This window comes from Podarcis raffonei, chromosome 3, assembly GCF_027172205.1.
Source record: "Podarcis raffonei isolate rPodRaf1 chromosome 3, rPodRaf1.pri, whole genome shotgun sequence".
Taxonomy (NCBI): domain Eukaryota; kingdom Metazoa; phylum Chordata; class Lepidosauria; order Squamata; family Lacertidae; genus Podarcis; species Podarcis raffonei.
This window is the reverse complement of record NC_070604.1, coordinates 123,451,945-123,468,288: the sequence shown is the minus strand read 5'-3', so window position 1 is coordinate 123,468,288 and position 16,344 is coordinate 123,451,945. Positions and strand designations below refer to the sequence as shown.

Below are 16,344 nucleotides of genomic sequence, written 5' to 3'. Positions count from 1 at the left end.
AGTATTTGTTGATTTTTCAAACTCTTTGCTGACAAGCTCCTGTTATTCCAGGTAGAGAACTTGCTCTGTGTGGAGGGGAGGTTTTTAAGCAGAGGTTGGACAGTTGTCTGTCATGGATGCTTTAGCTGAGACTCCTGCACTGCAGGGGGTTGGACTAGATGCCTCTGGGGGTCCCTTCCTACGCTATGATTCGAAGGACCCTGGTTCATTCCCTGCAGCCTCCGCCCTACTTAGCCACTGGCCTATAACCCTGGAGCTCAGCCGCCAGTGGCAAAACACAGTCCCAGGTTAAGGGGATTTTTGGCCTGCAAGGACCTTCGTCGCTCCAAGCACCCGGCCGCTTGGCCCTTCAGAGTCCTTGGCACTGTGGAGGCCAGCGGAACGCATTGCGCTTGTTTCGTTTTGCCCCTGAACATTCCCCCTGTGAAAGGAAGCCTTTTGCAGAGGACGCTTTGCCCACCAGCAGAGGCTTGTGGCTGGCTTCTCATCTGCGCACCTGCCCCCTCCTCCTGCCATTCACGTCCCTCCAGCCAGGGAGCCCCTTCTCCCTTCCCCGTGAAGAAGCTTGCCGTCCTCCCTCCCTCCCCAGCCCAGGTTGGCAGCAGCTCCAGAGAAGTGGCCCTACTCTGAGTCAGGCACCCAGTGTTCCATCCTCTGCAAGGCCTGGATCTGTTACCTTTGTTTTCTTTGTGAAATCTATATGTCCCCCCTACTTTCTCCCCAAAGAGCCTCTGGATTGGCTGTGCCAGGATTGGACCTGGGGGCTTCTCCTAGGACCTTAGGGTGAAGGGTGGGCAATTAATTAAGCAGGGCTGCCCTTGAAGCTGACCCAGAAACTCCAGCGGGTGCAGAATGCTGCAGTGAGGCTCCTTATGGGGTCCCTGCCATGGGATCGCATTCATCCAGTGCTTTACAAACTGCACTGGCTCCTGGTGGAGTCCAGGGTCAGGTTTAAGGTGCTGGTTTTGACCTTTAAAGCCCTAGGACCCTCATACCTACGGGACCACCTCTCCTGGTATGCCCCACGGAGGACCTTAAGGTCCACAAATGACAACACTTTGGAGGTCCCAGGTTGCAAGGTGGTTAGATTGGTCTCAACTAGGGCCAGGGCCTTTTCAGTACTGGCCCCGACGTAGTAGAACGCTCTGTCACAAGAGACTAGGGCCCTACGGGACTTGACATCTTTCCACAGGGCCTGCAAGACAGAGCTGTTCCACCTGGCCTTTGGTTTGGACTCAGTCTGGCCCTTATGTTTCCCTCACAGTTTTGACTGCATTTTAAATTGCATTTTAACCTGTATTTTAATTCCCCCCCCCCTGTTTTGTTTTTCCTGTAATTTTACTGGTCTTAGCCCCCCTGAGTCCGGCTCTGGCAGGGGAGGGCAGGGTATTAATAATAATAATAATAATAATAATAATAATAATAATAATAGATTATTATGCTTATTAATTTGGAGGAAGGAAGTTGGAGGAGGAGGAAACACATGTTTTCTGGGGTGGGGGGTGAAACACACCTGACATGGAAATGCTTGGGGCATTGGCTTGACTCTGACACTGCATCACGGACTTCCTAAACATGCATTGCAGGGGGTTGGACTAGATGACCCTATGGGTCCCCTCTGACTACAATTTTGTGAGTCAATAAACTATATTTGCAGCTGGCCACTTGGGGCTCCTGGCAGCCCCTTCACCCTCCTGTCCGGGGGGCGGGGGCGGATGAGCCCTCCCCATCTCCCCCTGCCAGCAGAAGCCCATAATATTCATTCATTCACCGCGTTTCTCTCTCACGTTTTCCTCCAAAAAGCCCCTGGTCCTCCCCTTCCTCACTGTGAGGTGGGCAAGGCCGAAAGTGGGTGACTAGCCCAAGGCCACGCCCAGTAAGCTCCATGGCTGAGCAGTGATTGGAACCCGGGTCCCTCGTGTCCGACGCTCTGAGCGCACTTGCTCTGCTCCTCCCCACACCGTGGGGGCTGAGAGAGGGCAGCTTCCCCAGGATTCCCATGGCGGGGGGGGCGGGGGTAGATGACACACCCGACCAGCCCAGATAGGGGTCTGGGAAGCTGGAGGGCTGCTGGAGCCCCACTGGTTTCCCTGCATGACCCCCTTCCCACCCCTCTCTTCGCAAAGCCGCCTCCGTCACCGTCCAAAGACAAGGGGGCCCTTGATTCCCAAGGCTCGGCCCACGCCTGCCCCTCGCTAATGGCATTGTCCTTGTTCACTGGGGGGGGGGGGGGAGCGACGGTGCCGGACAGAGGGGGCCATTCATGCAGGCTCTGCCCCCCTTCCTGTGCAGCTGCAAGGGGTCAGCCGGATGCAGCAGGCTCCCTCTGGAAGCTCAAGCAAGGATGAGCCTGGCCGAGCCCAGAAAAGACAAGCAAGAGAGCGCCCCTGGGCATGTGCAAAGGGCGTGTCTCTCACCACTGAGCAACCGCTGCCAGGATCCAGAAATGGCAGCGAATGGGTTCCTAGTGGAAGGTGGTGTATGGGCAGGAGATCTGAGAATGTCGCGAGGTGACATGTTGGTGGCAAGGAAGGCCCCACTCTGTACCCCACCAAAACCCTGCCTCTCTCAGAAGAATGGATTTGCAAGGGGCCCCCAAGGGACATCTAGTCGAACCCCCTGAAATGCAGGAATCACAACCGAAGGATTCCTGACAGGCGGCCGCCCAACCTCTGCTTGAAGACCTCCAAGGAAGGAGAGGTCATCACCGTCCCACTGTTGGACAGCTCTTGCCCTCAGAAAGGTCTCCCTGATGTCCAGCCGGAATCTCCTTTCTTGTGACCTGAAGCCATGAGTTCGAGTCCTACCCTCCGGAGCAGAGAAAACAAGCCTGTTCCTTCTTCCATGGGGCCGCTCTTCAGACAGGTGAAGATGGCTCTCTTGTCCCCTCTCAGCCTCCTCTTCTCCAGGCTAAATATCACTCTTTGCACTCATACTGGAAATATGTGGATGTGTTGACAGTGGGTGAGGCCTAACCCTTTGGCCCTGCCGCAGTCCCAGTGGAAACTTCCACCCTACTACCTGAGAGATGCTCTGGCAAGGAAGACCACTGGCCACAGAACTCGCTTCCCCCAGATTTGCTGTGGCTCATTAGCCCTTCTCCAAGGTCCCAAGGGCAGACCTAATCGAGGGCCAGTTTTTGCACTCTGCACGTGCTCTGAGTCCTCTGAGCTCTACCTCACCAGGCGTCCCCCACACTGCCTTCTCCCCTCACAAATCCACAGAGGGGCCCTGGATTCTCTCTCAAGGATCTCCACAGCTCAGCTTTCAGTGCCAAGAAGACTCCCAGAGAACCTAGAAGAGAGTGCCTCTGGGCACGTGCAGAGAGGACTGTCCCCACACCAGTGAGAAGAGCCAAATGAAATCCCTCTCCATTCAGGGAAGTTTCTCCAGCCCTCAAAAAGGACACAGTCAAGGGGATTTTTTTCTGTCATGCAACAGACACTTTTGCAAAGGGGAGGGTGGAGAAGCAGGATCCTGACCCTCCCTGCTTCAGGCAATGGGTGGAGGTTGGCAAGGGAGTCAGTGCGCGCTTAAATTCACCCTCATCCTGTAGGGCTTCTGAGAGCGTAAAGAGCGAAGCCGCGATTAGGTGTGCCTAGGTCAGGTGCGGTGGTTACTCGGCCAAGATGGGTCAGTGGTTTGCGCATGCTCAGAGGCATGATTCCGCCTCCTAGGCCCCAGGACTGAGAATATGCTTTGAGTCCTGGGTGCAGGTTGTGCGGCTGAGCTCCTGCTCTGTTCTAGTCCAGGCTCAGCCCCCCAGGCAAGCCCCTGGGAGTTGGGGGGGGGACAGGGGAGGACAGACCCAGAAGCGTCCCAACGAGGCAGAGCTCATGTGGACAATCCACAAAGGGGGTCCAGGGGGAAGCACTCTGGCCATGCTCAGAGACACCCTCTTTGTTACGAGGCTCTCACATCCAGGGCTGTCTTTACCCGGGAGTGCAAGGGGTGCGGGGCACCCGGGCGCTGAATTCTGGGGAGTGTCAGGCACTCGCCGCTGAAGCTGCCTAACCTCTTAACTATCTAAAAGGTAAAGGTAAAGGGACCCCTGACCATTAGGTCCAGTCGTGGCTGACTCTGGGGTTGCGGCGCTCATCTCGCTTTACTGGCCAAGGGAGCCGGCGTACAGCTTCCGGGTCATGTGGCCAGCATGACTAAGCCGCTTCTGGCGAACCAGAGCAGCGCACGGAAACGCCGTTTACCTTCCCGCCGGAGTGGTACCTATTTATCTACTTGCACTTTGACTGCTTTTGAACTGCTAGGTTGGCAGGAGCAGGGACCGAGCAACGGGAGCTCACCCCGTCGCGGGGATTCGAACCGCCGACCTACTGATCAGCAAGTCCTAGGCTCTGTGGTTTAGCCCACAGCGCCATCCGCGTCCCCTTAACTATCTACCTGTTATGAAATAATAAATAATTTTGATCAAGCTAGAAAAACAAAATACATATATACCTAGGTATTACCGAAATGTATACCTACTGTTTCACTACTTTCGGCTTTGCACGCTTATTTACAAAAGATGCGCCGCGACAACGCTTGTCATTCACAACGGCGGCACTTCTCAGACTCAACGACAGCGCTTGTCATTCTCAGAGGCGCCGTGCACGCGAAACTAACTAAATTTGGGGTGCTGGGGGGATCTTTGCACCCCAACGGCGCATATGCTAAAGACAGCCCTGCTCACATGATCAAATTAAGCCTTGGCCTACACACGCGTCTGAAGACAAGAGGGAGAGCAGGGAGTGTGGAATAGGATTTCTCGGAGGAGAATGCGATCTACTTTCATCTTTCGTTTATTGCTGCTCTCCCTCCAACGAGGCATGGGAAAGGCGGAAGGGTCTCACACAAGCGCACACCTTTTATCCTCACAACGGCCTCCTGAGGCTGGCCAGCCTGAGCGAGAGCAAGCGGCGCAAGGTCACGCTGTGAGCTTCCTTGAGGGTAAGTGCATCCGCTGGCTCTCCCTGATCTAGCAACTTTTAAAATGCTGCGTTTATTTTGGGCAGGGAAGCAGGGCCAGCCTGGGACCCGCCTCTGCTGCCATCAGCATGAAATTGTGCGGGGTTTCAGGAGAAGCAGGACTAAGATGTGGAGAAACGCTTCAGAGACCGTGGGGCACTCCAAGAAATTAATCAACATAATTTGGACTATAATTTGACCTTTTTGATTTAAGTTTTTTATTTTAATTGAAGTATTATGATTGGATATTTAACTGGATTTTTTTTATTGGGAAATCTATAAAAATGATTTAAAAAGGAAGAAATTGTGCGGGGTTTCTGCAGAACTGGATCCTTGTATTCTCTTTGAAAGGGCGGCTACTTCAGTGGGTCAGAGCAGGGCTCTCCGGGAGTGGAGTCCGGGCGCTGGGACCCCGGCCTTCTCTCCTGGACCTCCCTGTAAACTTGGGCTTGTGCCCCCCAGCGCCCCCCAGAGAGGACAGCACAGAGACTGTCTCACGGTGGCCAGTGCCCCATGGCAGGTATCTGTCGCCAGAGTGGGTTGGAGACCAAGTCTTGGGCTGGGGGGGGCAGTGCTGGGAGGCCTGGAGACACACCCTCGTCCACAAGGGGCTCCTCCCTCCCACCCACCCCCGGGGGCAGGGGGGTGGCTGACCCAGAGTGACACGCTGTGCTTGTCCACAGCCAAAGGCAGATCCAGGGGAGAGGAGCCCCCGGCTGCACCCCAGACCCATTTATTTGCACAGGGTATCCATCTGGGGGGGGGGTATTAGGTGCCAAAATTGAGGGGCTGCGGGAAAAGAAGATGCCACAGGCAGGGAGGCAGCGGCGGCGGCTTCTGTCAACAGCCCCTTGGAGAGACAAAAGGAGACCCCCTTGGATGGGCAGGGGGCCCTCTTAGCCAGGCCCCCCTCCCCGCCTCGGGCTGGCCAATGCGTGTGCAGGAGGTCACCTCCGCACGGGGAGGGATGTGGCGGTTTCTGCGCGGCTGCTTTTGTTGTGTGGCGGGAGCTGATTAGCCCCGGACCCCCTCCTGGGCTTTGTTGCCCCCTTGGCTCAGCCCCTCCCACTGAGAGGAGGCCAGATGGAGCAGCCTCTGACAGCCCCTGCAAAGGAATCTCAGACATGACAGCGCAGAAACCCAGGCAGCAGGCCCAGCCGCCACTGCGGCCAGCGCAAGCCGGACACCCAGGTGCACAGCCCCCGGAGCCGCCGGGTGCAGGATCCCACCATTCCTCAGATACCTAACATCCCCAGGACCACTGGCAGTCAGCACTGGGAACCAGAACACCGGCTTCACCTCCGATGGAAGGGAGAGCGTTGGGAGGGGGAGGGGGCAAGGCTGCCCAAGGGCTGCCTTCACCCATCGTGCATGTGGCCTTGAAGACAGCCTGGGTGTCCTTTGCAGAGTCTTTGTCCCACCCCCCCGCTTGCTCACTTGAGTAATGGGCCTAGATGCACTTGAGGGAGCTGGGTATGTTTAGCCTGGAAAAGAGGAGACTGAAGGATGAAATGAGAGCCATCTTCAGATATGGGAGACAGAGCAAGCTTGTTTTCTCCTGTTCTGGAAGGAAAGACCCCGACCAATGGGTTCAAATGACAATGGAGGAGATTCAACATGAGGAAGAACCTTCTGGCGATAAGAGATGCTCAGCAGTGGAATGGTCTCCCTCGGAAGGTAGTCTTAAACAGAGGTTGGGTGGCCATCTGTCATGGATCTGTCAGCTATGATTCCTGCATTGCAGGAGGTTCCTAGAGTCCCTTCCAACTCTACCATTCTACGATTCCATGAACACAAGGCCCAGCCTTGCAGGGTTGGTGTGGGGGCTGTGCAGTCGCTGCGTGCATGTGCAAAGTGCCACCTAGAAACACCCGAGCCTTACCTTATACTTTGTGGCCAGGAGTTGCGTGGCCTCCTGCTCCTTCCGCAGCTCCTCGATCATCTTCTCCTTCTCCTGCAGCAGCTTCTGCTTCTCCTCGCTCACCAGGCTGTGGTCGTCCTGGATGGCTGCCTTCTCCTCCTCCAGCCTCTCCTCCTGTTCCTTCAGGTAGTTCTTCATGTCCTTCTCCAGACCCCCGTCCTCCTCTCCGTCCTCCGCCTCGGGGGTCCCTTCCCCTCCGGCCGACTTCTTCCTCCGGCTGTTCCTCCTCCTCTTCTTGCTCAGCATCCCCCTCTTCTCCAGCTGGGCCTTCAGCCGGGTGATCTCCTCCTGGAACTCCCGCAGGAGCGTGTCCTTGGGGTCCTCGTTGACCCGCGGCTTGTTCTTGATGTTCTTGGCCCTGTTGGCAAAGCGCAGCGTGGAGAGGCTCTCGTCGTAGCTGTGCGAGGCCGGGCCCAGCGTGGCCACCATGATGGTCTTGGCGTTCCCGCCCAGGGAGTCCTGCAGCAGGCGGGTGAGCTTGGAGTCCCGGTAGGGGATGTGGGTGCTCTTGCCGTCCACCAGGGCCGAGATGACGTTGCCCAGGGCGGAGAGAGACAGGTTGATCTTGGAGGCCTCCTTGGGGCGCTCCCCCTGGGTGCCCATCTTGCTCTGGCGCTCGCTCCCGGCCAGATCCACCAGGTTCAGCTTCCCCACGCGGATGTGGTCCTCTCCGTCGGGCCCCTCCTCGCTGCACTCCACCGTGATGACGAAGATGGCGTGCGAACGGGAGCTGTACTCGTTCATGTTGGTGCTCCCCACCGAGCGCGCCTGGTTGCCCAGGTTCATGACGTGCTCGATCTCCTTGACGTTCTTGGTCACGAAGGAGGACAGGTCCTTGATGTAGACGCCGGTCTCCGGGTTCTCCTTCAGCTCCATCTTCTTGCTCTGGTCCTTGGCCAGCAGATCCCGGATCTCCTCCTGGTAGATCTCCAGGTAGGAGGCCCTCACCAGGTACTGCTGGTTCTGCGAGCGGGAGATGTGGGTGAAGATGTGCTCAAAGGAGATGGGGATGACGCCCCTCTTCTCCGGGTCGGCCCAGGCGCCTTGCATGGTGTAGGTCTTGCCTGTGCCCGTCTGCCCGTAGGCAAAGATGGTCCCGTTGAAGCCCTGCAGCACCGAGTCGATCAGCGGGCGCACGGTCTCGTCGTAAAGGTCGGCCTGTTTGGAGCTGGCGTCGTAGACGGCGTCAAAGGTGAAGGTCTTGGCCAGCTCCCCCGGGGAGGCCTTGGGGTTCCGGATGGTCACCTGCCCCAGCTTGACGTCCAGGTCCAGGATCCGCTCGTAGCCTGCCGCCTCCTCCTTCCGGTGCATCGGCCGGCAGCGCACCACCACCTTCAGGGCCTCGCTGCTCTTGGGCGGCCGGGTGGCCATGGCGCCTCCCCTGCCCCTGGCGGGCTCCCCCTCAACCTGTGGCTGTCAGGGGGGCGGGCTGGGCATGGGGGCTTCTCCTCCCTCGGGCTGCTGCTGCGACACTGGCACCGCTGCTGACAGGAGGCTGCGGCGGCGGCGGCAGCTAGCGGTCCCCTCGCTGGGCACAATGGATGCGGCTAGGCGTGACCCGCTCTGGGCATCCCGCCGCAGCCCTGGAGCGCCCTGGGCCACCCATCCTGGCGCATCCCGCCGCTGGGCAAGGCTGGGCAGGGCTGGGGGGGGCAGGTCTTCAGCCCTCCCCTCTTGTTTTGGAGCGAGGGGGCTGGCTGGCTGGCTGGCTGGCTTCGCTTCCTACCTTCGCGCGGGGCAAGCTGGCTGCCTGGCTGCCCGCCTAGTGCCCGCGCCTCCACCCGAGGTGACCCACCGGCGGTTCCAGGCGGCGTCGCGGCCGGGCAAGGCTCCGGGCTCCCCGGGCGGGAGCCTCATTCATTGCAGCTCAGCAGAAGCAGCTGCTGCCTCCGCGGATGCGAGAGAATGAAGGCGCAAAACAGGAGGGAGGGGCCAGATGCTGATGCTGCCGAGCGGGGCGGGGGGGGGAGGGGGAGGGGGAGGGGAGGGCTCCTCTTGTCCCCAGGCCCCGCCCACCACCAGCCCCTCCCATGCCTCGCAAAGCACGCCGGGGGCTGGAGTCCAGCCTTTGTTGCAGGTTGCGCGCCGGAGGGATGCAGCGGCGGAGAGGGATGCGCGGCGGGTGGTACCCAAGGCCGCTCCCGGCAGGGCGAGGAAGGGCAGCGCTCTGCTCGAGGCAGGGGAGGAGAAGGGGGGGAGCCGGCGAGTGCTCTTCTTAGGACCTGTAATAATAATAAGAATACAGTGGTACCTCGGGTTAAGTAGTCAATTTGTTCCGGAGGTCCGTTCTTAACCTGAAACTGTTCTTAACCTGAAGCACCACTTTAGCTCATGGGGCCTCCTGCTGCCGCTGCGCCACCAGAGCACGATTTCTGTTCTCATCCTGAAGCAAAGTTCTTAACCCGAGGTACTTAACCCTTGTGTTCTCATGAATTTCTCCTGCACAAGTTCAAAGGGCAGGTGAAGTTTACTGGTGGAGCATTAATTAGTGTAAGGAGGGAGAAAGATGCCATCAGAATTGCCCTTGCATTTTCCACAGCAGGTCTCCTCCACATATATCTCAGGCCTTCTCGGTAGCAGCAGAAGCAACGTGGGGGAAGTATGCTTGGAGGTTGCGGAGCATTTGAAAAACTAGCTTTTCTTATTTATCCGTGGGTTAAACCACAGCACCTAGGACTTGCCGATCAGAAGGTTGGTGTTTCGAATCCCCGCGACGGGGGTGAGCTCCCATTGCTCAATCCCTGCTCCTGCCAACCTAGCAGTTCTAAAGCACAGCAAAGTGCAAGTAGATAAATAGGTACCGCTCCGGCGGAAAGGTAAACGGCATTTCCGTGCGCTGCTCTGGTTCTCCAAAAGTGGCTTAGTCATGCTGGCCACATGACCCAGAAGCTGTACGCCAGCTCCCTCGGCCAGTAAAGCGAGATGAGCGCCGCAACCCCAGAGTCGGCCACGACTGGACCTTAATAGTCAGGGGTCCCTTTACCTTTACCTTTAAGCACACACAAACACACCATCCTTCAGTAGAAATATTCAGGTGGTTTATGGTACACCATCATTGTCATCATCAAAATATACCACTGTTATAGTACTATGATATTCATTATTCTTCTTTCTCTCTCTCTCTCTCTCTCTCTCTCTCTCTCTCTCCTTTCACTCTTCCTTCCTTTCCCTTTTAATTTTTTCTTTCCAACTCCATTCCCTTTTAGATTAAACATTTCTTTTATTTCAGTGTATTATAAAAAAATACTTTGCATTGGGTATGAACTTTTGTATATCTTTGAACAATAAATATCACACACACGTATTTACTGTATATATCACCGATAAAAACAAACATCGGAGCACTGGGCGCTGCTGGTCCACCTAGCAAGCCTGGTGTGTGCTCTGGTTCACGGGGTCACAAAGAGTCGGACACGACTAAAAGACTAAACAACAAGTCCACCTAGTTCCGTGTTGCCCACACTGACTGGCAGCTGTGGAGATGCCAGCTGGACTTGAACCCAGGCCCTTCTTCATGAAGAGTGGATTGCCTGCCCACTGAGCTACAGCCCTTCCCATGCCAAACAACATCAACCAAAGCAGGAGGGGGGCAGAATCAGCCTAAAAACAGCCCCCCCAAATGGTACTGTAATAATCCCACGATACATTCCAAGTTCAGAGACAGGAGAAGCGAGGGGCAAAGGGGAGGGTGGTCTAGCCTTAGAGAAAAAACTCTCCTGAGACACTCGCCGCACTGCTCAGCCTTCTGGGAAATTGGAGTTTGGCACCTTCTCCGCTTTGGGTTCCTGGAAAGCAAAAATCTGACTTTTCAGAGAGAATTTCCCTTCTCTTCTCTTCCCTCCCCCTCCCCTTTTATGAAGATCACCCGCTCTGAGACCCCACAGCTAATTCTCCCCTGGCCTCCTCGCTGGCCCAAGTAGGACCAATTCAGCCAGCTAGCCCTGGGGATTATCTAATGCTTATTTGCCCTAAATTGAATTTTGAATTTTATTGTTATTTATGTTTTTATACAGTATTTTATGCTGCTTTTATAATTAAGTGTTTTAAAGTGTTTTAAATTTGTTGTTAGCCACCCTGAGCCCTGCTTTTGAACTGGGACGGGCGGGGTATAAATAAAAAATTGTTGTTGTTGTTGTTGTTGTTGTTATTATTATTACAGTCACACCTTGGTTTCCAGCTGCTTCAGGTTGCGTTTTTTTGGGTTACAGACCGCTGAAACCCGGGAATACCGGAATGGGTTGCTTCCGGGTTTTGGCAGTTACGCATGCGCAGAATCACTAAATCGCGGTTTGCGCATGCGCAGAAGCGCCAAATTGCAACCTGCTCATGCGCAGACGCGCCGCTGTGGGTTGCGAATGCTGTGGGTTGCGAACGTGCATCCCGCACGGATCACGTTCGCAACACGAGCGTCCACTGTATTATTATTAATTTCCCCAGCTTCAAGCGAGAGCTGTGCCAGCCCCCAGCAAGAGCGCAAGGAGACATTTGCAGTCACCCACAAAAAGGCAGAACTGGGCGAGAGATGGAGCCGGCCTGTGGAAGCCTGAATCCCAGGAGAGGAGTGCCAGGGCCGCCTCCCCGCCCCCCTGCCAGGCCCTGCCAGCTTTGCCAGGCACAGTTAAGCCAGGGAGAGGCTACATTCCCACTCCCTCACCCAATCCCCCCTCCTGCTGCCAAGTCAGCACATTGGGAAGGGAGGGGAAGTTGCAGTCCCTCCCGCTTCCATCGCCAGTCGATGGGTGACCTTTTCCTTCAAGATGATAGGGAGGTCTTTGTCTGCCAGATTCACCACTTCCTTCACTGGGTGCGGGGTTTTATTTTCAGTACAAACAGGATTCCCTTTTTTCATCCACCCACCCTTGTTCTCCGAGACACGGATGGGAGAGAAAAAGGAAAAGGGGGACATTCTGGGATCAACTCAGAAACTGGGATGCCTTCTGTAATTCTGGGACTGTCCCTGGAAAATAGGGGCACTTGGAGGGTATGTGGCGGCAGCAAGAACAACAACCACAACAAGAATTTATTTATACCCTGCCCATCTGGATACAGAATACAGCGGACGCTCGGGTTGCGAACATGATCCGTGCCGGAGGTACGTTTGCAACCCGCAGCATTTGCAACCCGCAGCGCTGTGTCTGCGCACGCGCAGGTTGCAGTTCGGCACTTCTGCGCATGCGCAAAGCACGATTTAGCGTGTCTGTGCATGTGCGACCGCTGAAACCCAGAAGTAACCTGTCCCGGTACTTCCAGGTTTCGGTGGGTCTGTAACCCAAAAAAACGCAACCTGAAGCGTCTGTAACCCGAGGTATGACTGTATTTAAAATAGAATCAAACATTCTGAAAATGATTTACAGGTGGTACATGACCCCAGTTAAGCTTGCAAAAATTTATCACCTGCCTGACAACAAGTGCTGGAAATGTAAAGAAGCTGAGGGAATATTCTTTCACCTTTGGTGGACATGCCCAAGGGTTAAGGCTTACTGGGAAATGATATATAATGAACTGAAGAAGGTATTTAAATTTACCTTTACCAAGAAACCAGAGGCCTTCCTTTTGGGCATAGTTGGCCAACGGGTGCTAAAGAAAGATAGAACATTTTTTATGTATGCAACAACAGCAGCAAGAATACTTCTCGCCAAGTATTGGAAGACACAAGATTTACCCACCATGGAAGAATGGCAGATGCAAGTGATCGACTACATGGAGATGGCTGAAATGACTGGCAGAATCCGGGACCAGGGAGAAGAACTGATGGAACAGGACTGGAAAAAGTTTAAGGACTATTTACAAAAATATTGCAAAATGTTCAAGTGTTAACATGATGTGGGAAGTGAAGGTAACAGGGCATGTGGGATTTGGTTAAATGTGAATGAAAAGAAGAATTTCAAAAAGGAGAAGGGGGTTATGAACAGAATAAAATTATGTCTTAGAATATAAGATGAGGAATGGGCTAAGATAACGAAAACTTGGGACATAATAATTAGAAAAATATAATTGTAAGCATGGTTTGAAGAAGGGTTTGAACTTGCTGAATTAGATTGGAATAAAGAGGAACACAAAAAAGGGAGATGTGAGGAGGTCAGGACAGAGGGACATGGAATTTTGTAATCTTTTAAAGTGGATTTTTCTTTTTTTCTATTTTTCTTTTTTACTATATATTTTTGTTTTCTGATTTTTCTGTGGGCTTTAATTAATGGAATGATCTATGTGAAATGATGAACTTTTTGTTTTGTAAAACTTTAATAAACATTTATTTAAAAAAAATAAAAAAAAATAGAATCAAACATTCAAAAATTTCCCTAAACAGGGCTGCCTTCAGATGTCTTCTAAAAGTCTGGTAGTTGTTTATTTCCTTCACATCTGAAGGGAGGGTGTTCCACAGGGCGGACGCCACCACTGAGAAGGCCCTCTGCCTGGTTCCCTGTAACCTCGCTTCTCGCAATGAGGGAACCGCCAGAAGGCCCTCGGCGCTGGACCTCAGTGTCCAGGGTGGAGACGCTCCTTCAGGTATACTGGGCCAAGGCCGTTTAGGGCTTTAAAGGTCAGCACCAACACTTTGAATTGTGCTTGGAAATGTACTGGGAGCCAATGTAGGTCTTTCAAGACCGGTGTTATGTGGTCTCGGCGGCTGCTCCCAGCCCCCAGTCTAGCTGCCGCATTCTGGATTAGTTGCAGTTTCCGGGTCACCTTCAAAGGTAGCCCCACGTAGAGCACATTGCAGTAGTCCAAGCGGGAGATAACCAGAGCATGTACCACTCTGCGGAGACAGTCTGCGGGCAGGGAGAATCATAGAATCATAGAATCATAGAGTTGGAAGAGACCGCAAGGGCCATCGAGTCCAACCCCCTGCCAAGCAGGAAACACCATCAGAGCACTCCTGACATATGGTTGTCAAGCCTCTGCTTAAAGACCTCCAAAGAAGGAGACTCCACCACACTCCTTGGCAGCAAATTCCACTGTCAAACAGCTCTTACTGTCAGGAAGTTCTTCCTAATGTTTAGGTGGAATCTTCTTTCTTGTAGTTTGGATCCATTGCTCCGTGTCCGCTTCTCTGGAGCAGCAGAAAACAACCTTTCTCCCTCCTCTATGTGACATCCTTTTCTATATTTGAACATGGCTATCATATCACCCCTTAACCTCCTCTTCTCCAGGCTAAACATGCCCAGCTCCCTTAGCCGTTCCTCATAAGGCATCCTTTCCAGGCCTTTGACCATTTTGGTTGCCCTCCTCTGGACACGTTCCAGTTTGTCAGTGTCCTTCTTGAACTGTGGTGCCCAGAACTGGACACAGTACTCCAGGTGAGGTCTGACCAGAGCAGAATACAGTGGCACTATTACTTCCCACTATTACTTCCCTTGGGAGGGTCTCATCCTGTGTACCAGATGGAGCTGGGAGACAGCTATATATATAATCAGGTGGTATATAAATTTCATGAAATAAATGCCAGGAAATGAACCTGGGCCCTTCTACAAGCATAGCAGATGTTCTGCCCCCTGAGCTATGGTGGTCGTTCTGCAAGGTGAACCCTTCATTCCCTCGCTCCTCTCCCTGCCTGGCCCATGGGGGGGGAGGCTTTGCATCAGACTTTGCTGAGCACCAGCCCAGCATTGGGTGAGGAGGGGTCTGCTCCCGGGTGGGACTGGCCTCTGGCCCTGCTGCCAAGGGGGTGGGGGCTGCTTGGCAAAGAGCTTTGCAGTTGGGATTAAACCCAGCCAAGTCTCACCCCCCCCGGGTGCTTCCTCAGAAGAGGAGATTATCCCCTCCGTTAATCAACTAATTAATTATTTGGGGAGTGGAGGTGGAGGGGGGGAGGTATCTTTTGCTAACCACCGCATTCCAGAAATGTGCTCCAATGTAAACTGGGGCTGGCACAGCAAAGCCCTGGATGGGAGCTGCAGTGATGCCCAGAGGGCTGTGGACAAAGTCCGGTGGCATGACCAGGGGCCCGCCAGGGGAGCAGGGGGGCTAGGGTGGGGGGAATCGTGTCCTCAGTTGACTCTGCCTTCTGGGACTGGGGCCAAATGTGGGAGTTAGAAAGAGGAAGGACGGGGGGGGGGATCAGCGAGGCTCCGTGGGTGGTCCAGCGCAGGCTGGCAGGAAGGAGCAACCCCAGATCACCTGGCAGGGGCTCCTGCTGCCAACCCCTGCCATGTGCTGGAATGGGAATCAGCATGAAGCCAGCTGCCCGGGTGCCATAAGGAAGCAGAGCATCAATGCACCCTCCCAGGAACCAATTTAGGAGCAGGGAAACAAATAACTGATGTATGTGTAGCGGGGTGAAGGCAGAGCATAAGAACATGAGAAGAGCTGTGCTGGATCAGGCCGGTGGCTGATGTGGTCCAGCATCCTGTTTTCAGTGGCCAACCAGATGCCTGTGAGAAACCGGCAAGCAGGACTGTGGAACTCCCTGCCACAGGAGGCAGTGATGCCCCCAAGGCTTGAAAAGAGGATTAGAAAAATTCATGGAGAAAGAAAGGGCTATGAGTGGCTACTAGCCCTAAGAACAATTCAAAGTGTTGGTGCTGACCTTTAAAGCCCTAAACGGCCTCGGTCCAGTAGACCTGAAGGAGCGTCTCCACCCCCATCGTTCTGCCCGGACACTGAGGTCCAACGCCGAGGGCCTTCTGGCGGTTCCCTCACTGCGAGAGGCCAAGTTACAGGGAACCAGGCAGAGGGCCTTCTCGGTAGTGGCGCCCGCCCTGTGGAACGCCCTCCCACCAGATGTCAAAGAGAAAAACAACTACAGTGGTACCTTGGGTTAAGAACTTATTTGGTTCTGGAGGTCCATTCTTAACCTGAAACTATTCTTAACCTGAAGCACCACTTTAGCTAATGGGGCCTCCTGCTGCCGCTGCGCAATTTCTGTTCTCATCCTGAAGCAAAGTTCTTAACCCGAGGTACTATTTCTGGGTTAGCGGAGTCTGTAACCTGAAGTGTCTGTTTAGAAGACATCTGAAGGCAGCCCTGTTTAGGGAATTTTTAAATGTTTGATGTTTTATTGTGTTTTTAATGTTCTGTTGGGAGCTGCCCAAAGTGGCTGGGGAAGCGGTATAAATAATAAATCATATCTATCTATCTATCATCTATCTATCTATCTATCTATCTATCTATCTATCTATCTATCTATCTATTATCTATCTATCTATCTATCTATCTATCTATCATCTATCTATCTATCTATCTATCTATCTATCTATCATCTATCTATCTATCTATCTATCATCTATCTATCTATCTATCACACACACACACCTCAAAGCTGTTTGCAAAAAGTCATGTGCCATCAGCCAGGAGGGGGTTCAAGGACTCCCGGAATTCTCCAGCAGCCTCTTGACCCCCCCCCCTCTGCTTCAGCCTCGGAGTCTGAACTGCTCCCTGTCACCGGCTCTTCTTGCTCACTAAACCCTGTGGCCACATCAGCATCCAGCCCCTCCTCCCCATCTTCTCCCTTCGACCTCTCT

General features: G+C 54.0%; 1 protein-coding gene across 2 annotated transcripts in view; it reads right to left on the bottom strand.

Moving 5' to 3' along the window:
* Window positions 1-8,828, bottom strand: part of KIF3C (kinesin family member 3C) — a 42,718-nt gene extending 33,890 nt beyond the window's left edge. The window contains exon 1 of one of the 2 annotated variants that reach the window (XM_053383862.1): window positions 6,845-8,828. In XM_053383862.1, coding sequence (XP_053239837.1) covers window positions 6,845-8,254 — 1,410 coding nt within the window. In that variant the 5' untranslated portion in view covers window positions 8,255-8,828. The remainder of the gene's footprint in view (window positions 1-6,844) is intronic. The other variant, XM_053383861.1, reaches the window with a different exon arrangement.
* Window positions 8,829-16,344: the final 7,516 nt, after the last annotated feature.